The sequence below is a fragment of the Trichomycterus rosablanca genome, chromosome 24 (genome assembly GCF_030014385.1).
Source record: "Trichomycterus rosablanca isolate fTriRos1 chromosome 24, fTriRos1.hap1, whole genome shotgun sequence".
NCBI classification, from domain to species: Eukaryota; Metazoa; Chordata; class Actinopteri; order Siluriformes; family Trichomycteridae; genus Trichomycterus; species Trichomycterus rosablanca.
Window position 1 is genome coordinate 14,267,015 of NC_086011.1, and position 23,461 is coordinate 14,290,475.

The 23,461-nt window shown below is 41.6% G+C and overlaps 1 protein-coding gene across 1 annotated transcript in view; it reads right to left on the reverse strand.

Moving 5' to 3' along the window:
- phf2 (PHD finger protein 2) overlaps nucleotides 1-18,052 on the reverse strand; it is a 56,666-nt gene extending 38,614 nt beyond the window's left edge. Inside the window, exon 1 of the mRNA XM_062986190.1 lies at nucleotides 17,775-18,052. Coding sequence (XP_062842260.1) covers nucleotides 17,775-17,872 — 98 coding nt within the window. The 5' untranslated portion in view covers nucleotides 17,873-18,052. The remainder of the gene's footprint in view (nucleotides 1-17,774) is intronic.
- Nucleotides 18,053-23,461: the final 5,409 nt, after the last annotated feature.

Sequence of the window (23,461 nt, forward strand, 5' to 3'; positions counted from 1 at the left end):
ACTAGAAACACACCAGCAGCGCATCAGTGGTTTCCAACGAATGCCAAGGCTCGTCTTTATAAACACAACCTCACCCTCCTGCTGATTTTGGTTGTTTTAGAATCACTGTGTGTAGCAAGGCACATAAATATTAATGCTGTGTTTGCATTAAAGAAATGCCTTTAGGTTCAAATTATGAATAGTGATTAATTGTGATGCATCTGCGTTTTGGAAAAACCTCATCCTGTGTGAAAATAAATGCAAATCAGCACATGCTTTAAGATTTAAGACTCTGATCTAAATACACTGTCAAGTCACATTATTAGGACCACTTTCCACTTTCGGCAGCTGCAGCGTGTAGCTCATGAAGGAAGTGTACACCCGTGTTGTGGATGGGATCTTCCAGCAAGACAATGCGACATGTCACATGGCTAGAAATGTCAGACATTGGTTGGAAGAGCATGACCAGGACTTCCAAGTACTATCTATGGGACCATCTCGATCATCGTGTTCGCTCTTTGGATCCTCCCCCATGCCCCCTCCAGTAGCTGTGGGATGCACTCAGCATGGCTCCAGATACCTGTGACAACCTACCAGGACCTTATTGAGTCACTCCCAGCCCATCTAGCTGCTGTCCGGACTGCGCACAACGGTTACTCTGGATATTAGCCGGCGGTCGTAATAATGTGACTCGTCAGTGTATCAATCTGGACAGTATTACTACTGACTAGCTGCTGTACACACTTAACTCTGACTACACCATTAATTCCTGAGGCTTAGGGTCGATAATTACATTGCCTAATAATAGCAATGTAAGAGCTTAATATAGGATGAACAAAATAAACTATTTTCTATTTAGACTATTTAGACACTCTTGGACAACATGTTCATGTCCACAACTGTTCCAAGTGACCACACAGTCCAGTACAGTAATGAAAAGAGGAAAGGAACTTCAATCAGCCTTGAAATGAAATGTGAAATTACACTGATCAACCATAACATTAAAACCACTTTGTAGTTCTACAATTACTGACTGTAGTCCATCTGTTTCTCTGCATGCTTTGTTAGCCCCCTTTCATGCTGTTCTCCAATGGTCAGGACTCTCCCAGGACACAACAGAATAGGTATTATTTGGGTGGTGGATCATTCTCAGCACTGCAGTGTTAGTGTGTGTTGTGCTGGTATGAGTGAATAAGAAAAAGCAATGCTGATGAAGATTTTAAACACCTCACTGTCCCTGCTGGACTGAGAATAGTCCACCAACCAGAAATATCCAGCCAAAAGTGCCCCATGGGCAGCATCCTGTGACCACTGATGAAGGTCTAGAAGATGACCAACTCAAACAGCAGCAATAGATGAGCACTTGTCTCTGACTTTACATCTACAAGGTGGACCGACTAGGTAGGAGTGTCTAATAGAGTGGACAGTGAGTGGACTGCTGTGTCTGATCCACTCATACCAGCACAACACACACTAACACACCACCACCATGTCAGTGTCACTGCAGTGCTGAGAATGATCCACCACCTAAATAATACCTGCTCTGTGGTGGTCCTGTGGGGGTCCTGACCATTGAAGAACAGCATAGAGGGGGCTAACAAAGCATGCAGTAATTGTAGAACTACAAAGTGCTTCTATATGTGAGTGCTTCAGTGAGTGTCGAAACAAGGAGGTGGTTTTAATGTTATGGCTGATGGTTGTATTATTATTACTATTTCTAAGCTTCAGTTTAAATGCCCACTTAGGCAAATATTGATCAACCTTCGATTAGAAAAACTCCAGAGTCACTGATTGGCAGTGTGACTGATACAGCCACCACTGTGACAGCTAGTGTCAACAGCTTCCCCCTAAACATGTGAATGAATGAGTAAGTGAGTCCATCCCAGACAAAAACAAGTCTGCAGGGCAAATTACTGAATTCACATTAAGTCTGTAGTGCACTACCATCATGCTGTATCTACAGAGTCTATGTTGTGTACATATATACTGTATATATATATATAAATGTCTTGCTATTTTATATGTATATATATATATATACTGTATATATATATATATATATATATATATATATACGTTTATATATTAGCAAGACATTTAGTGACTAAGACTAACTGAAAACTGTCCATCAAGGAGTTTCCTTGTAACCGGATATGTGTGTTCCTAGTGTTTGGGACATGACCAATAATAAAATTTTAGCACTCATCCTGCATGGAGTGCTGTATGGGGATCTCGTATGCTGCTCGTAAGCAATTATTATCATGTTGCTAACTGCCCTCAGGGTGCTAAATACCTTGATGATACACATGTGTGCTTAGAAACCATTTAACCTTTCACAGCTTTTGCAAGGTGCCTCTGATGTACACTATAATGAGGCTAATTGTTATTTTCTTCTCTGATGATTCATGATATCTGTTCAGGAATGTCTATTTGTCATATATAAATAGTACAATGAAATTCTATTTTAGGCATATCCCAGCTTGTTTGGGGGCAAACTGGGGGGCAGGGTCAGTGGGTCAGTTATTGTATAGCACCCATGGAGCCAAATGGGTTAACAGACTTGCTCAAGTGGCTGTATGGTAGAGCCAGGATTTAAACCCATAACCTTTTGATTGATAGCCCAAAGCTTTACTCACTAGGCTATCACAGTCCCTTAAGTCATGATGATTATTAAAGTTAGTTTCATATGTTTGACCACATGACCAGCAATGCATGTTGATGAAATGAAGACTAATAAGGACTGGAAATATGAGGAGCAATAGTGAATGCGCCTGTGTGTCTGTCAGGACTTAAGGATTGGCCTCAAAACACCACATTGGACTGTGGTACACAAATAGATTAAAATTAAAGTAATATCCTCACATTGTACAAAATTGTGGTTTGTCTCTGGCATTCACTGGTCCTACAAGAGTCAAGAATCGAATCACCACTAATTTTGACTCCCAAAATGACTCTTAATTGTATGTATAGGAGATGCAATGTGTTGGTCTACACAAACTACAGATTCGTTAGCTCTAATAACAGAAAGTAAAGAGACATGTTTAGACTAAACATTACTATTCCAGTCTTGAAAGCAGATTACATTTTACACAAAGCACTGTCCACACCTGGGCTTAAAAACACACATGCCCAAACGCAGAGCCGGCCAATGGCATAGGCGGTATAAGCAAATACTGGGTGTGCCATCCATCCATAAAGGGTATCTAAGTGCTCCAATTGAACTTCTTCTCTTTTTCACTAATACAGTACTTAGTAATATTTATACTTTAGTTAATCATTAATTTGGCTCATTAAATCCCCCTCATTACGCTTTAGTTAGACAGGGTGGTTTCAAGGTGATGCCAAAACACCACAACATTGTGTGAGTTCCCATAAATATACTGCACACCGGACCAAGCAGCCCAGTATCACGGTCTCAAAAGCAGTTGTGCCAACAAAGGAGCTGCCAAGGATGATAAGGAGAAACTGAGATACAGTGGTACCTTAAAACTCGACGTCCATTGGTTCTAAAAGTGTTGTCGAGTTTGAAAGGTGTTGAGATTTAAGGTATTTTTTCACATAAAGATGTATGGGAAACCTGTTAATGTGTTCCATTGTCCCGTGGACTACATATATTTTAGGCTAATGTAAAAAAAGGGGTTGATTTTAAGACTTATACACTGAAAATAACACAAATATAATATAAAAAACACTAAAATACCATTTTAAAACGGTAAATACAATAAAACCTGCTCTTTACCTTTACTTTTTTACTGTTTCCTTATGCTTCTTAATCGTGGAAATGCTTGATCTTAGTAAAGGCGCATTTACATGAGAAGCTGCAAAATAGCTTTTGCAGCCGTATGCATTTTGTCACTCGCACTAGGCGAGTGCATTTATGCGAATCACTCTTGTGTACGGAGAGACACACCCTGATCCACACTCTTTTCCCACCTCTGTTCAGGCGCCATCAATCAGCCAGCAGAGGTCATGATGCATCAGTTACGAGGAGTCCCTATCCGGCTTAATATCCCACCCCTATATGAACAACAGGCCAATCGTTGTTCATGTGGCCGCTCAACACAGCCGGATGTGTTCGAAATCCCAGCTCTGGTGTGCTAGCGTGTGTTTTTACCACTGCGCCACCTGAGCGACCACATTAAGCTTTTTTGTAACGATAAGCGTTCGATTCTCTCGAAAAAGCTGATTCTTATCAACCCAAACAAACACAAGTTTAAAAGTGAAACAGTGAGAAAAATCCAGCTAAGCACAGACACATGGAGACGCTTTCAGAGTGAATTTGACTTTTATTCCACACAAATGCAGATTCGTCTCAGAGTACAAATGTCTTGACGAAGGACGTTGTACCACTGTATTTAGAAAAACTTCCATCTAATGCAAATTAACGCTTACAAGATGCCAAAATGGCAACACAGAAGGACATGACTCTTAACGTGGCACACTGCTGAACTCATTCAACAGCTGCCGTTACAGTGTGAGTGCGCGCCGCCCGCCTCCCCTCCCTCACCGTTTCTGATTTGAATATGCTTGCGCTGCAGCTACAACATACAGCACACCAAAATTAATGACTAGTGGAAAATAACACAAATTCACCGAGTGTATTCACTCCGCTCCGAGAGGTCATTTCTTTGTTTGCATGCGAGTAATTTCAGGCTTACAAGGGTGTGTCTCTCAACAAAGGGTTTGAGTCAGAGTAGAACTTTTGATCAGTCTAGTGTTCAGTTTTCAACAAAAACATTTATGGCTTCATTTGAAAGCAAAAGTGGTCATAAAATCAGGTATAGAAATCAAATGCATCAAGATATGAACATTCCCACCCCTGAAAGGTTTCCAGAATGAGCACTTTGTTTATACATTTGCATTAACTGTTTCATTCAATACAGCAATACAGCCGGGACAGGATACCACTTCATCACAGGGAACCACACACTCATTTACACTTAGGGGCAATTAAGTAAGTTAAATTAACCGGCTCTGTCTTATTATAGAGTGAAAAAAAACCACAGTACACAAAGACACAAGGAAAACTTCAATCCATAAATCCATAAATACAGTAGTGGAAGCAGCAGCAGTAAAAACACACGCTGGGACCAGAGCTGGGATCTCGAATACATCGTATCGAATCTCAGCTCTGCCTGCCGGCTAAGGCTGAGGGGCCACATGAACAACGATCGGCCTGTTGTTCAGATATGGGCGGGACTAAGCCGGATGGGGTCTCTCTCTCATGACTGGTGCAGTTACGACTTGATTGATGGCGCCTGCACAGAGATGAGAAAAGAGGGCTCTCAGGGTGTGTCTCTCCGTACACAACGCCGAGCTGCACTGCACTCGACAAAGTGTAGGTGATAAGATGCATACGGCATGCTGCCCACGTGTCGGAGGGGGCGTGGGTTAGCGTCGTTCTCCTCAATCAGAGCAGGGATCGGCATTGGTGGAGAGAAAGCATTAACAGTTTTGAATTTAGCAGACGCTTTTATCCAAAGCGACTTACAGTTGTGACAGTATACAATCTATGCAATTGAGGGTTAAGGGTCTTGCTCAAGGGCCCAACAGTTTCAATCTGGTAGTGGAGAGGCTTCTGATTACTTCTGAACCTTATGATTACTGGACCAGTACCAGCAAGGCTAGATGTTGTGAGATGCACGGCTAACACAATGTATTAACAATGAAATCCAAAATAAAGTCAGTATTCAACAACCACATTAATGCCTGTATGTTAATAAGGTGTAAAAGTATATAGTGTAATAACGTTGGAATGGGCGGGTCACACCTTATTACAAAGGCGGCAGGTGAAACCCCATATGAACACAATACCCAGGCTGCATAACCAAGGTAGAACAACCAAAAAGGGGAATGACTAAAGTAAGGCATGGCCAAAACAACAGAAACTATAAAAAGCATTAAAAGAAAAATAACCAAAAACATCCACAGCCCGTACCATAGACAGTACACAGACAAGGCAGAGAATCAGAGTGAGAACTGGTTGTCCCAACTGGGCCAGCTACTCAGTCCACCTGTGTGTGAGTTCTCGGGAAAAGAAGAACAGAGAGGGAACAAAAAAGCAGGGCAACCACTCAACAGACTGACGCAGCCTGCAAACAGCAGCAATAGATGAGCGATCGTCTCTGATTTCACATCTACAAGGTGGACCAACTAGGTAGGAGTGTCTAATAGAGTGGACAGTGAGTGGATTTAAAAACTCCAGCAGCGCTGCTGTGTCTGATCCACTCATACCAGCACAACACCACACCACCACCATGTCAGTGTCACTGCAGTGCTGAGAATGACCCACCGCCTAAATAATACCAATCTGTGGTGGTCCTGACCATTGAAGAACAGGATGAAAGCAGGCTAAAAAGGTATGTAGAGAAACAGATGGACTACCGTACAGTAATTGTAGAACTACAAGGTGCTTCTATACGGTAAGTGGAGCTGATCAAATAGACAGCGAGTGTAAAAACAAGGAGGTGGTTTTAATTAATATGACTATGTCCACCCCTAATACACAATTTGAATTTCATGTTCAGGTGCAGATTTAGATAACTGCACATAATCCTCTGTTTATTCAGAAGCAATACATTGTAGTATTGAAGTAGCTATTGTTCAAGGGATACACCTCAGAGCGCCTGTGTCGCTCACTTCCTCAGACTGGCTCTGTGCCTGGCAGACAGACGAGAGAGAGAGAGTGAATACAGTGATGTCATTCAGTGCTACCTCACAGCAACTCGCACAACAAACAGGACCATGTGGGGCCGAGCTGGTAGGCGCAACGCTGCAGAAACCTGTTTTCCTCGAATGCAAATAAAGGAACGTGTCTGTGAACGGTTACATGAACTGGGTTATTCATAGAAACTGGTGTATTTTTGTAACACCCTTCTGACTGGATGCTTGAGTACGGGGTTAACCACTGGACCTACGCTCAGAAGATCCAAAAGCCGAATGTTTATGTTTACCAAAGACTGAACGCTAGTAGAAATGATCATTTTTATTATTTGGATGTTTTCCTTTTTTTCAAACTGACGTTATTGTATCCCATTGCTGTCATATTGTAACGAACTGGGCTAGGACAAGACAAAGAGGGTGGACACTAGGGTGGCCATATTTTGTTTTTTAAAGAAGAGGACGCCTGGTTTGGGGAAGGAAGGGGGGGGAGGGGGTATTTCATGTCGTTGGTCACACCATGGCAATGTGTATGGGGTAGAGGTTTAAAAAGTTGACAAATGAGTCAATAACCATACAGCTGTGTTACTTAACTTTAATAAATGTACAGCTGCTCTTTAACAAGGGCCTTTATGGTCAGATAATCTTATTCCTTCACATTCAGCGTTAAGCCCTAAACAATAATAACAACAAATTAAAAAACAGTTGTCACCTATAAATAAAAATCCCTTTATTTTTTAGTTTCTTTGAGGTATTGTACAATCGTATCAGCCGACTTATTAGGAGTGTTTTTAACTTTAATTTGATTCACTTTAATTACTTGCTCCCATCAGTAGAAACCCAGCAATTTTCACAGAATGCAGGGCCATCACGGTGTTGACAAGAGCCTTTGTGTTAGTACGTGCATGTGACAATCAGACTTATTTTAACCAAACAGATGCACTCCTAAAAAGACCTTAAAAACAAACCAATGCATAAACATACACACTATGTGCTACCTTCTGGTTTCTCTATGTGGGGTGGTTAAGTCTCATGCTTTTACAAATCCTAGGAAAAATCTACATGACATGAGTTCAAAAGTATGTAGACAAGCCTTCAACTAATGGAGTCTGCTATTTCAGCCAAACCCACTGCAAGCACACCGGCGTGCAACCTTCAAAGACAAACACTGGCCGTAAAATATATGGACTGTATGGGCTGTAAAAAGATCCTTTACTTTCAACTAAGCAGGGTCATAGGATGCCTGCATTTATTTGATGCCTTTCTAGTAGACTCCACCCAACTGAAGCTATAAAATGTGTTTTTAGGAAGGCCCTTTTTGTTTGCCACAGTATTGTCTGCCATGATTACCATGGTTCTATGTTCATTCTTGCAGGTGTGTGGATTTGCCTCGCGCTTCAGTAGCAAGGCGCAACCCACTTTGTTACATTAATATTGATTATGATTATCTATGAGGCCCTCCGGTCCAGAAACTCAGCACTAGGCTTTATTCTATTGTTAATTGGACTGTTATTAAGATGTAGTGCTACATGGTTTATATGTCTTTAATCTTCCTGATCTTAAATAATCCAAATATTATCTAGGCAGGAACGGAGAAGGTTCCCTGTATCTCTCAACGCTTCTACCTCTTAAGAGTAGGGAGTTTTCGCTAGCCACTGTCGCCGCAGATTGGCTTGTTAGAGGTTACAGGCCTGGATCTCTGTAAAGCTGAATTGGGAATGTGTTCTGTGGTATACAAATGTGCTCTACTAATACATTTGTCTTGTCTTGACTGTGATTAGTGTTATAAACTTGGAGATGTTTTTCCATTCCAAAAAAATTAGGGGGCTACAAGGTCCCTTAAGTGAGCTGCAGAATGTCTTCAAGGCTACAACACTAGTTTGGTCATCTGACTTGCTATTTTCTACTGTAGATTCTTAAAAATCTTAGGAAACCTGGGAAAAGGTCCAAGGAAAGGTCCTGCTTAAATCTATTTTTGTCTTTGTGAAGTGGAAACATCTAGGAGCATCAACAGCTCAACAGCAAACAAAACTGGTCATTTCATCCCACAGTCCAAAGACATGTTAATTGGGTGTAAAATTAAAGATACAAAATTGCCAGTGACTGTGTTTGACATTGAACTTGAACTGATGAATCATGTACAACGATCAGGCGTAACATTATGACCACCTTCCTAATATTGTATTGGTCCCCCTTTTGCTGCCAAAACAGCCCTGACCCGTCGAAGCATGGACTCCACTAGATCCCTGAAGGTGTGCTGTGGTATCTGGCACCAAGATGTTAGCAGCAGATCCTTTAACTCCTGTGAGTTGCTAGATTGGACCACTTTTGATAGATACTGACCACTGCAGACCAAGGACACCCCACAAGAGCTGCAGTTTTGGAGATGCTCTGACCCAGTCGTCTAGCCATCACAATTTGGCCCTTGTCAAACTCGCTCAAATCCTTACGCTTGCCCATTTTTCCTGCTTCTAACATCAACTTTGAGGATAAAATGTTCACTTGCTGACTAACAGGTGCCATGATGAAGAAATAATCAGTGTTATTCACTTCATCTGTCAGTGGTGATAATGTTAAAATTACTAACTGTAGTCCATCTGTTTCTCTACATACTATGTTAGCCCCCTGTCCCAATGGTCAGGACCCCCACAGGACCACTACAGAGTAGGTATTATTTGGGTGGTGGGTAATTCTCAGCATGCAGTGACATGGTGGTGGTGTGTTAGTGTGTGTTGTGCTGGTATGAGTGGATAAGACACAGCAATGCTGATGGAGTTTTTAAACACTGAGAATAGTCCACCAACCAAAAACATCCAGCCAACAGCTCCCTGTGGGCAGCGTCCTGTGACCACTGATGAAGGTCTAGAAGATGACCAACTCAAACAGCAGCAATAGATGAGCGATCGTCTCTGACTTTACATCTACAAGGTGGACCAACTAGGAAGGAGTGTCTAATAGAGTGGACACGGTATTTAAAAACTCCAGCAGCGCTGCTGTGTCTGATCCACTCATACCAGCACAACACACCACCACCATGTCAGTGTCACTGCAGTGCTGAGAATGATCCACCACCCAAAAAATACCTGCTCTGTGGGGGTCATGTGGGGGTCCTGACCATTGAAGAACAGGGTGAAAGCAGGTTAAAAAAAGCATGTAGAGAAACAGATGGACTACAGTCAGTAATTATAGAACTACAAAGTGCTTCTATATGGAAAGTGGAGCTGATAAAATGGACAGTGAGTGTAGAAACAAGGAGGTGATTTATATATATACGTATATTTCAATGCACAGTAACAAGTCGCATGGACAAAGTAGGTGGCTCCACTATATTACATTTACAGCTAGGTCTGACATATTTTGTTTTTGTGAACTGCATGAACATGACTCATACACTGTGGAAAAATACTTTCATCATCAGCAATAAACCAAAGCCATGAATGATATAATCTACCGTTAATACAGTAAACAAAAAACTAGCTCTACAGCTACAGTGCTTGCCGATGATCAGCAGAACAAAATTGAAAGAAAACTTTGAGAGGATGCAAAACTATAACAGTCAATTCAATGCTTGGTGTTTTTTCAGCAGTGCAGATGTTTATTCGAGGTAAAGTGGGACATACACCAAGGTGAAGTGAACAACACTGATCATCTCTTCATCACGACACCTGTTAGTGGGTGGGATATATGTGTTAGAAGAAGGAAATTTGGGCAAGTGTAAGGGCCAAATTGTGATGGCTAGACAGAGCATCTCCAAAACTGCAGCTCTTGTGGAATGTTCCCGGTCTGCAGTGGTCAGTATCTATCAAAAGTGGTCCAGGTGCCGCGGCTGTAAAACACACACTGTTCACCAGAGCTGAGATCTCGAATACATCGCATCGAATCTCGGCTCTGCCTTGCCGGCTGAGGCTGAGCGGCTACATGAACAGCGACTGGCCTGTTGTTCAGATAAGGGGCGGGACTAAAGCCGGATGGGGACTCTCTCTCTCAGACTAGTGCGATTACTGGCTGGTTGGTGGCGCCTGCACGGAGATGGGAAAGGAGTGCGGTAGGGGGTGTGGCCCTCCGTACACAGCGCTGTACCGCACCACTTGTCAAGTGTGGGTGATAAGATGTTCGATTGCTGTGCACGTTTCGGAGGGGGCGTGGAGCAGCTGTGTATGCACTGTGTATGCACTGTGTGTCAGAATACACAGTGCATCGCAGTTTGTTGCTTGTGGGGCAGCAAAAGGGGGACCAACACAATATTAAGAAGGTGGTCATAATGTTATAATCTGTATCATTTGCTTATGAATTTGCAGCATAGTCACATGGGTCTGATACCAAAAAGTCCAAGCAGTCAAAAGTAATTTTGCTATATATTGTGATATAGATGTGATGAGAAACAATAAGGCTTATGGATGGTGAGACTGCTTTATTTGTCTTTCCCAGTAAAACAAACTGAGCTGATATAAAAATATCTTCCTACGTCTTGATACAAAAGAACCCGAATTTAGATCACTGGTGACGGGAAGCAGTACTTTGAAAAATGGAGATGAACTGATCAGCCATAACATTAAAACCACCTCCTTGTTTCTACACTCACTGTCCATTTTATCAGCTCGACTTACCATATAGGAGCACTTTGCCGTTCTACAATTACTGACTGTAGTCCATCTGTTTCTCTGCATGCTTTGTTAGCCCCCTTACATGCTGTTCTTCAATGGTCAGGGCCCCCACAGGACCACTACAGAGCAGGTATTATTTAGGTGGTGGATCATTCTCAGAACTACAGTGGCACTGACATGGTGGTGGTGTGTTAGTGTGTGTTGTGCTGTTGTAGACACCTTACTGTCACTGCTGGACTGAGAATAATCCACCAACCAAAAACATCCAGCCAACAGCACCCTGTGGGCTGCGTCCTGTGACCACTGATGAAGGTCTAGAAGATGACCAACTCAAACAGCAGCAATAGATGAGCGATCGTCTCTGACTTTACATCTACAAGGCGGACCGACTAGGTAGGAGTGTCTAATAGAGTGGACAGTGAGTGGACACGGTACTGCTGTGTCTGATCCACTCATACCAGCACAACACACACTAATGTCAGTGTCACTGCAGGGCTGAGAATGATCCACCACCCAAATAACACCTGCTCTGTGGTGGTCCTGTAGGGCTCCTGACCATTGAAGAACCAATCCATTGAAGACCATTGAATGCAGGCTAAAACAGTATGTAGAGAAATAGATAGACTACAGTCAGTAATTGTAGAACTACAAAGTGCTTCTATATGGTAAGTGGAGATGGTGGTTTTAATGTTAAGGCTGATCAGTGTATGTGGTATGTGGTTTAAGACCACATACTTACACATGTAAATATTTAATTTGCTTTTAACTACAATTTAAGACTATTGGGTGGTGCAGATATCTATTATGCTAGCCCATCACTGCTAAGACCTGGGTTCGAATCTCAACAGTGCTAAAGACCGGCTGTGTCTGGTGATTGAAGCCCTAGACAGCAATAGATGCCCAGTGTTTTCCAGAAGACCAGGATAAAGCAGATGATAGGGATGAAATTTAAAACATACAATTTAGGATCGTATAGAGATCCATTAAGTGGTATCAATTTAACATGACACACAAAGAAACCGTGCCGAGTAGTAATCCTAAAGTCATATGACTTCCAACTGAGTCATGCATGCCCACTAATGACCAACAGTGATTTAAAAGACATAATTGTAATTATAAGATCATTTAATTAATTCGTTCACACTGTTTTTGTGAATCAAACCTGTCGGATTCCTATGAGGGTTTTATTAGCTTTAATAAGGCAAATTCTCAAAAGTTACATAACCTAAATCTGATTAGCCCGAATCAGAAATGCAGGATTTGGTCAATAACTGACCCTATTAAGCCTTCAAAATCCATTTAGTGGAACAAGATGTCTAAAATAACTGCTTGTTGTCAAGGTTTTTAATTTTATTATGCTTTTGCTTAATTTATTAAAGCAATGAATAACTGCAGAATGATACATGACTTACTTATCTCATGCTTTATAATAAATAATATAGGCAAAACATTGGACATGCCATTTGAAACCATGGACATTAACAGCCTCCTTCTTCTAACAAGGCTTCCCACAACATTTTGGAACGTGTCTGTGGAAATCTGTGCCCATTCAGTCGAACCTGGCACATGGAGAGTGGTAGTCTGACTTGGTTACAGAATCATGTACTTCTGCTGTACCAAATTTGCAGATGACTGACATATCAGTTCCTCTTAAATGACACCTGTGTCACCAGCACCTTGTTAGATGTTAATTCACTCCAGGTGGAAGTGTTTCTAATTATCACTGTTTCTCCCTCACAGATTCGACAGCTCCTCTGTTGGCAACCTGCTTTTTTCAGTGGAATCGTAATGCCGGGCTTGTCCTGTCCTGACAAGCATTCTCAACTCGCTTGTCAGGACACTTTGTGACGACCAGTTCTCAGTTCTGCGCTATCCCAATTGTATCCACTTTTTCCCTTGTGGGCTGCGTATGTTTTGTGTCTTTTATTTATGTAATGGGTGTCACTAAAACAGCTACACTTAATCATTAGGAAGAGTGTTTACATACTATTGACAATGTAGTTTCTTTTTTGCTATGCTAGCTTGAGGCATCAAACTGCCAATAGACTATACATTCCAGTGCTTAATTAGGTTGGCTAGTCATATTGAGTTTTCAGACCAGTTAGAAACCTGTACATCTGATAACTGAGTTATATCATGTCTAACAACCGATGATGATCGTCTCAGCAAACCAACACACTTGTCGGTTCTTTTCTTGTCCATTGTAATCAACAATACACTGCAGACAGTGGACAGACATTATGGCCCTGTGTACACTAGGTATTCTATGCATTTGTAGACTTGTAGATTGGGACTAGAAGGTGTTGTATCTTTGCTTCTTCGCTCTTTGGGTAACCGCAGATTTGTTATCTTCAGGATCAGCTGATCTGTGTTCAAACGTGGCGTAAATAATGTGAGCAGGTGCTGCACTTCGATACAAATCGAAATCTGTGCTCACTTGTTTAAAGTGTAAGTAGTCTAGATGATGGAACGTAATTATACACAATTACACAAAACACACCCGTTCACTTTGTCAATTGAATAAGCAAGTGACTTTTCATTTGGGAATTTAAAAAACGAATCCAGACACAAGACAGACGATACGACCTGGTGTAAATGGGCCCTATGTTTGAAATGCTGGAGTATTTCTTTAATCAGCTCTGCAGGAGTTTACCACATTAGATGTTCATTAAACACACTGGGTGTTCAGTCACCACATTTGTTTTTCATTTATTACTGACGGGTTCATTCAACACTCTTGGTGTTCATTAAATAGGCTAATTTAATAAAATGCATACATAAATTGGTGCTACAGCCCAAATCATCCATCATGTTATGCGTAATATGTTCATATCACAATACACTGATCAGCCATAACATTAAAACCACCTCCTTGTTTCTACCCTCACTGTCCATTTTATCAGCTCCACTTACCATATAGAAGCACTTTGTAGTTCTACAATTACTGACTGTAGTCCATCTGCTTCTCTACATAATGTTTTAGCCTGCACAGAGCAGGTATTATTTGGGTGGTGAATCATTCTCAGCACTGCAGTGACACTAACATGGTGGTGGTGTGTTAGTGTGTGTTGTGCTGGTATGAGTGTATCGGACACAGCAGTGCTGCTGGAGTTTTTAAATACTGTGTCCACGCACTGCCCACTCTACCTAGTTGGTCCACCTTGTAGATGTAAAGTCAGAGACGATCGCTGATCTATTGCTGCTGTTTGACATCAGTGGTCACAGGACGCTGCCCATGGGGCGCTGTTTGCTGAATATTTTTGGTCGGTGGACTATTCTCAGTCCAGCAGTGACATTGAGGTGTTTAAAAACTCCAGCAGCACTGCTGAGTCTGATCCACTCATACCAGCACAACACACACTAACACACCACCACCATGTCAGTGTCACTGCAGTGCTGAGAATGATCCACCACCTAAATAATACCTGCTCTGTCGTGGTCCTGACCATTGAAGAACAGCATGAAAGGGGGCTAACAAAGCATGTAGAGAAACAGATGGACTACAGTCAGTAATTGTAGAACTTCAAAGTGCTCCTATACGGTAAGTGGAGCTGATAAAATGGACAATGTGAGTAGAAACAAGAAGGTGGTTTTAATGTTACGGCTATGATGATCTCTATGACAGATGATTTTAAAATTGCAGCCATTTATTTTTCAATAATTACTTCATCCTAATTGTGGTGGGTCTGGCTACACACTCCTATTAACTCCCTCACTCATACCTAGCAACCATTCACTGCAATAATCCACAGTCTGCATAGTTTTGAAGGACGGGAGAAAAACGGAGTACCAGGAGGAAATGCACAAGAACGCTAGATGAAACATGCGACACTCCTTACGGTCAGAGACTCGAGCCGAGGACTGAACACAGGTCCCTGGGTGCTGTTCTGCACCCGCTCTACCAGATGTGCCTCAAAGCAGGCTCAGCTGGAGACCTGTTTGTCTGAAATCTCTGAATTCTCTGGAAATCACATGCACAAGTCCTTCACTGTCAGTTTGAGATTAACACAGGACAGCTTTAATGACCAAACTACAACACCATACAAAATAGATCCTAATCTTTTACTGGTAGGCACATTTAGAATATCAGTTGGCACTACAAATCTGCTAATCAATGCGTTCTTCGAAGGCTCTATATACTGGTACTGAATGAATGCTACCAAGTCAAAACACAACATGCAAGATAGAAGGAAGGAAAGAGACATTTCCAATGTAAGTCTGTATTTCCAAATGGCAATACAGGGGACCATGCCACTCATGGCTATTGTCTAGACTACTTCGACCTGCACAATGACTAAGGTGTCACATCTGTTAGGTTTTTACAAAGCTTGTACATGATCTGTTTGGGTTCTTCAACTTCACACAAGCGGGATCGGTATGCTGTAACAATGTACGTGCGTATTACACTGCCTGGCCAAAAAAAAGGTCACCACCTGGATTTAACTCAGCAAATAGGTAAGAGCCTCCCATTGGATAATTACTGCATGGGTGATTATTTAACCCTAACTGATGCAGTGAGTAGCTTCTCATTTGTTAAACAACCATGTGGAAAGACACATCCTGTGGTCGTGGAAAATATGTTAATCTGTTTGTTTCAGAAGGGTCAAATTATTGGCATGCATCAAGCAGAGAAAACATCTAAGGAGAAGCTGAAACTACTACAATAGGGTTAAGAACTGTCCAACGCATTATTAAAAGTAGAAGGACGGTGGGGAAACATCATCTTCGAGGAAGGAATGTGGTCGGAAAAAAGTCTTAAATGATCGTGAACGTTTGGTGAAATCAAATCGTAGAAAAACAACAGTAGAACTCAGGGATGTTTAATAGTGAAAGTAAGAGCATTTCCACACACACAATGCAAAGGGAACTCAAGGGATTGGGACTAAACAGCTGTGTAGCCTTAAGAAAACCACTTGTCAGTGAGGCTAACTGGCAAAAATGGCTTCAATTTGCTAGGGAGCATAAAGATTGGAAGAAGGTCACGTGATCTGATGAGTCCAGATTCACCCTGTTCCAGAGTGATGGGCGCATCGGGGTAAGAAGAGAGGCGGCTGAAGTGATGCACCCATCATGCCTAGTGCCTACCGTACAAGCCTGTGGGGGCGGCGCTATGATCTGGGGTCGCTGCAGTCGGTCAGGTCTAGGTTCGGCAACGTCGTGTGCCCAAAGAACAAGGTCAGCCGACCACCTGAACATACTGAACGACCAGGTTATTCCATCAATTGATTTTTTTCTTCCCAGACGGCACGGCCATATCCCAAGACGACGATGGCAGGATTCATTCAGGGCTCAAATTGTGAAAGCGCGCTTCAGGGAGCGCGAGACATCATGAGTCCGGACCTGAACCCCTGAAGATCGAGAATCTTTGGGATGTGCTGGAGAAGACTTTGCGCAGTGGTTCAAATCTCCCATCATCAATATTAGAGATCTTGGGGGGGGGGAATTAATGCAACTCTGGACTGAAATAAATGTTGTGACATTGCAGAAGCTTGTGGAAACGATGCCACAGCTAAAGGCGGTCCAGGCAGGCAGTGTATATTGAGTTTACCAATGCTTCGGACAAAAACGATGGTGCGATGTGTGACATTTAGGAAACGTATGGCCACACAGGGTTAGATTGTGCTGATGTATTAAGCTTAGATCAGAGATCTACTTTTTAACACCAGGAAAGGGTTAAAACAGGCGCGTAAATGTCTCGTCAATGAGCTGGAACTCCAACTGTTTACATGAACAACATGGGGCTGAATCGGGCGCGCAGGATGGTCAGATCAGATCAGATTTGCGCGCAAAAAAAAACCTCCCTGTGTGAAGAAAATAACCAACAAAATGACTTCCATTCCAGCTCGGGGTTAACTCGTTTCCTAAATCTGTCAGTGCGTGGTGTAGAAACCATAATCGCCCCAGGTTACAACGATCGAAAGCGATCCGAGTGCCAAAAAACGGTATGATCTGGGATTGATAAATACGTAGCATTTGCTTGGCTGTCTGTATACGAACAGAAAAAGCACTGCCTGTCGCACAAGCTTTCTATTATTCTTCCTCCGAGAGACCCCGAACACTAACGAACCCAGTCCTCCCCAGTGCAGATCGGTCTAGCCTGATCTGAATGTGTCAGATGTCAGAAAACGAACAACGTTTGGTGGACACGATGCGTCGGAAATATTCGATCGAGCTAACAATCGGGCGATTTGTATTCATTAAAGGGCAGTTTAAAATACAGTAAGCGAAGGCGATCGGTGATCCACGCGGGCACCCGGTGATCTGTACAGGCTAGACCAGGATTGTACGCATTAAAGCGAGCAAAAAAGCAATAAACATGCAAGATGAAGCCTAAAACAGAAGGAAATACGACAATACGGTTAAAAATGTGTCTCCCAAAGCAGAGACATTGTAACTCCGCCTTCTTCTTCAAACGGCCTCGCTTGCTTTGGGGCGATCGCGCAAAAACTAAAGCACAACAAGGACGAAATAAGAAGCACATCGATCTAAGCGCACAGATGAAATATTAGCACTAGAAATAATCGCCGTTACCTGCCGTGAAACCAGTCCTTGCAGGCATCGCACTCGATCATGAACTGGTTTACGTCGTACGGTAATCTGCAGATGCAATACACTGGTACAGTCGCCATGTTAGATCAGTTCCCAACACAGCTCGAGTGTGTGTGTGTGTGTGTGTGTGTGTGTGCGAGAGAGACGAGGAGAAAGAGAAAGAAACGGGGGCAGCAGGAAAGCCGAGCGAAACGCCAATACGAAGCGCGTCAGCGGTCCGATCTCTCCTCCAGCTCACACGCGTTCATACGGTCGTCCGTCCATCCATCCATCCATCCGTTCAGATCGCCCGATCGCGCCTAATTATTCCGCCAGGGTTTCCTCAAGCGCAATACAAGTCAGTGTGCATGCCCCCTGCTGACTACACTCCTCTATAGAGGGGGGAAAACACACCGCTTTTCCTTCCTTATGACAGCTTTTAATCGGATTTAGTCATACAGCGAGATCCTTTCTGAAAGCGATCCGCACCGATGCTGATACAGATCCCTAATCAGAGGATCTAAGCCCCCCAACCAGCCCGCATGTAGCTCCCTATCAGCTTAGTTCATTCACTACCGCACACGAGACTGGATCACTCGGTAATATACACCTGCCGTAACCAGCCAGATGTTACAGGGTTATTACAGCTGTGCAGTGTTCCATCGATCTAATGACGCACTGTTGTATTATCCTCATGCGCCTGAGCTGACTCGAGCTATACGGGCATCCCCAAATTCAGCTATAGTGTGTGTACAGGGGTGTGTATGAGCTCACACAGATAAACGAAAAGCACATCATAATGATCTATCCTATTACCTAACAATATACACCATATACCTAAAAATATGTAGAAAAAATGTACATATTATAGCACCCATTGCTTACAGGTGTATAAAATCAATTAGATAGATAGGCAAGGCAAGGCAAGTTTATTTGTATAGCACCTTTCATACACATTGGCAATTCAAAGTGCTTTACATAAGGAGCAAAAATTCATTAAAAGCATTCAAACTTAAATTCTGAGATCTAGAACCTCAAAAAGACTTCTTGCAAACATTTAGTTACAATTTAGAGAACATGACATTCAAACAAGAGAGATAAAAAATTAAGAACATGAAAAACTAAAAGAAAATATAGTAAAATATACCCTACAATTTAGAGAATATGAAATTAAAACAAGAGAGATAAGCAATTAAGAACATAAAAACTAAAAGAAAATATAGTAAAATATACCCTACAATTAAAACAAGAGAGATACACGTTATTATAAGGGATTAATTATACATATTAACGGGGAAATTACAATACTAAATACTAAGACCATCCCACAGACTGACAGCAGACAAAGTAGATGGATGGATGGATGGATGGATGGATGGATGCATGGATGGATGGATAGATCACTTTATTAATCCCATAGGGAAAGTCAGCTCAAGATACATTAAAGCAAAAGTATTAACAGTACACAAGTATTAAGTACAAAAGTATTAAAGTACACAAGTATTGTTGTACAACCTATGTAATTAAATAATAATAATAGAATAATATGTAGTATGTAATATACAAAAAGTGACATTCCAGTGAATTCTAGTGTGTACGGGGTGTGTATGAGCTCAGACGGATAAACGAAAAGCATATAATAATAATCTATCCTATTACCTAACAATATACACCATATACTGTAGCTAAAATATGTAGAAAAACAGGTGTATAAAATCAATTAGATAGATAGATAGATAGATAGATAGATAGATAGATAGATAGATAGATAGATAGATAGATAGATAGATAGATAGATAGATAGATCACTTTATTAATCCCATAGGGAAAGTCAGCTCAAGATACATTAAAGCAAAAGTATTAACAGTACACAAGTATTAAGTACAAAAGTATTAAAGTACACAAGTATTGTTGTATAACCTATGCAATTAAATAAATAGAATATGTAGTATGTAATATACAAAAAGTGTCATTGCAGTAAGTATTATCAGATATATTTGTAATATACTGTTGTAAAGTGTTTCTTTGCAATATACATGTATATTAACAAGGAGTGTAATGTAGGCTCCATAAACAGAGAGCCAAATCATGCTCCATGAGTCTATCCTGATAGTAGCTTAGTGTTCAATGATGTCCCGAACCAGTGATTGCTGCTGGTACAAACTCTCGACGAGTTGGATGAATCTGCTTACATGCTTACAACTTAGTGGCAACATTTAGGGAATGGATCATTCTTCTCCATCATGACTGTAAGTCTGTGCACAATGTGAGGTCCATCAATACATAATTTGGTGAGAAGAGTTTGGTGAGAAGAAACTCAGTGGTGGTATCGAGCCTTGACCTCATTTGGAGTGAACTGGAACTTCAATTGCAAGCCAGGTCTGCTCCTTCAATATCAGTGCCCGACTCAGCATTGTATAAGTAACCTTCATGGTATGGTGTTATATATAGTCACATGGGTTCAGGAGTACTTCAGAAAACCAGTGTCATTTAACACAGACTACCACAGCACCAAGAACTGCAACCAGAAAGTCTATTATACGAAGCCCTTTAATTCTATGCAGATATCTCAGATAAACAAAATGACAGTGGAAAGGGGAGCTGTGGTCACATACGTAAGTCTACATTTCAGCTTGTTTTCAGGATAAATGGAAGTCAGGTTTGCTGTGGTAAAGACAAACAGGACCATCCAGACTGTTATTAGCAAAAGGTGCAAACGCCAATGTCTGTAATGAAATAGGGGTGGATTAGTGCCCACGGCATGGGTGACTTGCTTGAAGGTACAAGGTCGGCTGGCATAATATACCACTGCGCCACCATAACACTAGATCTAATGTTATTACTACATTATTACTCTTTTTAAATATAAATTATATTATATACTATAATATAAATCCCAGCTAACATGCTATTTAAATCATACTAACACACACACACATATGCACACACACAGTGTTTCTGAGGCTGTAGAGAAATAAATACAACTAAATTTCCTATCATTTATCCAAAAGGTTCCAAAGTTTAAAGTAGACAGGTAAAGTAAATTCACAACGTCTAATTGCTAGTTGTCGCTGTAATGACAACGTTACCAGTAATTATATTTAAACAGATTTACCAGAAATAGAGTTTAAGCCTACAGCTTTGGGAGAAACAAGCATTCGCTTTTCACAAAATAGAGTCAAAATATTTTCAGTTAAAGACTAAGTCTCTGACTGGGCTTGGTTATATAGGGCATTGCCTCCCTACACAAGTACCAATTACCAGAGGTTTCTAAAGGGTATAGGTATCAGAACTGGATCGGCAGATTATCTACTGGACACAAAAGCTTCCAATTACCATAAAGTATCAGTTCAGAATTGGCGCAGACAGAACCTAACATTATGACCACCTCCTTGTTTCTACACTCACTGTCCATTTTATCAGCTCCACTTACCATATAGAAGCACTTTGTAGTTCTACAGTTACTGACTGTAGTCCATCTGTTTCTCTGCATACTTTCACCCTGTTCTTCAATGGTCAGGACCACCACAGGACCACTACAGAGTAGGTATTATTTGGGTGGTGGGTCATTCTCAGCACTGCAGTGACACTGACATGGTGGTTGTGTGTTAGTATGTGTTGTGCTGGAGTTCTTAAACATCTCACTGTCACTGCTGGACTGAAAATAGTCCACCAACCAAAATTATCCAGCCAACATCGCCCCGTGGGCAGCGTCCTGTGACCACTGATGAAGGTCTATAAGATGACAAACTCGAACAGCAGCAATAGATGAGCGATCGTCTCTGACTTCACATCTACAAGGTGGACCAACTAGGTAGGAGTGTCTAATAGAGTGGACAGTGAGTGGACACGGTATTTAAAAACTCCAGCAGTATTGCTGTCTGATTCACTCTTACCTGTACAACACACACTAACACACAACCACCATGTCAGTGTCACTGCAGTGCTGAGAATGATCCACCACTTAAATAATACCTACTCTGTGGTGGTCCTCACCATTGAAGAACAGCATGAAAGGGGGCTAACAAAGAAAGCAGAGAAATAGATGGACTACAGTCAGTAATTGTAGAACTACAAAGTGTTTCTTTATGGTAAGTGGAGCTGATAAAATGGTTAAATGTTCAATTAAATGTTAAATTGGTTCAATTAAAACCCAGCGAGACATGTGATCAATGTTCCAATTCATCCCGAAAATGATATGAGATTACAGTCACGGCTCTATTAATGCCAGTGGCATTTTTGCACACCAGACTTAACAAACCTTGCATTTATGGACTTTGTGCATAGTCATAGTCATGATGAAGCAGGTAAAAGCCTTTCCCAAATAGTTGTGAGCTGAAAGCATTGTTTACTTTAGTTAAATGATTGATTTTATACGTTATCAGTGGGTGTGGCTGAAATGTCTGAGCTCACTAACTAGAAAGGGTGTCCATATATATATATATATATATATATATATATATATATATATATATATATATATATATATATATATATATATATATTAGGGCTGTCAAACGATTAAAAATTTTAATCGCGATTAATCTCAGAATTTCATATAGTTAATCGCGATTAATCGCATTAAAAAAAATCTGTGTAAATGTTATAGAAAACAAGGATTTTTAAGTGAAATGTTACAATTAAAATGGTGAACACATTTTATGCTAAATGTACTTACAGTGTATCACAAAAGTGAGTACACCCCTCACATTTCTGCAGATATTTAAGTATATCTTTTCATGGGACAACACTGACAAAATGACACTTTGACACAATGAAAAGTAGTCTGTGTGCAGCTTATATAACAGTGTAAATTTATTCTTCCCTCAAAATAACTCAATATACAGCCATTAATGTCTAAACCACCGGCAACAAAAGTGAGTACACCCCTTAGTGAAAGTTCCTGAAGTGTCAATATTTTGTGTGGCCATTATTATTTCCCAGAACTGCCTTAACTCTCCTGGGCATGGAGTTTACCAGAGCTTCACAGGTTGCCACTGGAATGCTTTTCCACTCCTCCATGACGACATCACGGAGCTGGCGGATATTCGAGACTTTGCGCTCCTCCACCTTCCGCTTGAGGATGCCCCAAAGATGTTCTATTGGGTTTAGGTCTGGAGACATGCTTGGCCAGTCCATCACCTTTACCCTCAGCCTCTTCAATAAAGCAGTGGTCGTCTTAGAGGTGTGTTTGGGGTCATTATCATGCTGGAACACTGCCCTGCGACCCAGTTTCCGGAGGGAGGGGATCGTGCTCTGCTTCAGTATTTCACAGTACATATTGGAGTTCATGTGTCCCTCAATGAAATGTAACTCCCCAACACCTGCTGCACTCATGCAGCCCCAGACCATGGCATTCCCACCACCATGCTTGACTGTAGGCATGACACACTTATCTTTGTACTCCTCACCTGATTGCCGCCACACATGCTTGAGACCATCTGAACCAAACAAATTAATCTTGGTCTCATCAGACCATAGGACATGGTTCCAGTAATCCATGTCCTTTGTTGACATGTCTTCAGCAAACTGTTTGCGGGCTTTCTTGTGTAGAGACTTCAGAAGAGGCTTCCTTCTGGGGTGACAGCCATGCAGACCAATTTGATGTAGTGTGCGGCGTATGGTCTGATCACTGACAGGCTGACCCCCCACCTTTTCAATCTCTGCAGCAATGCTGACAGCACTCCTGC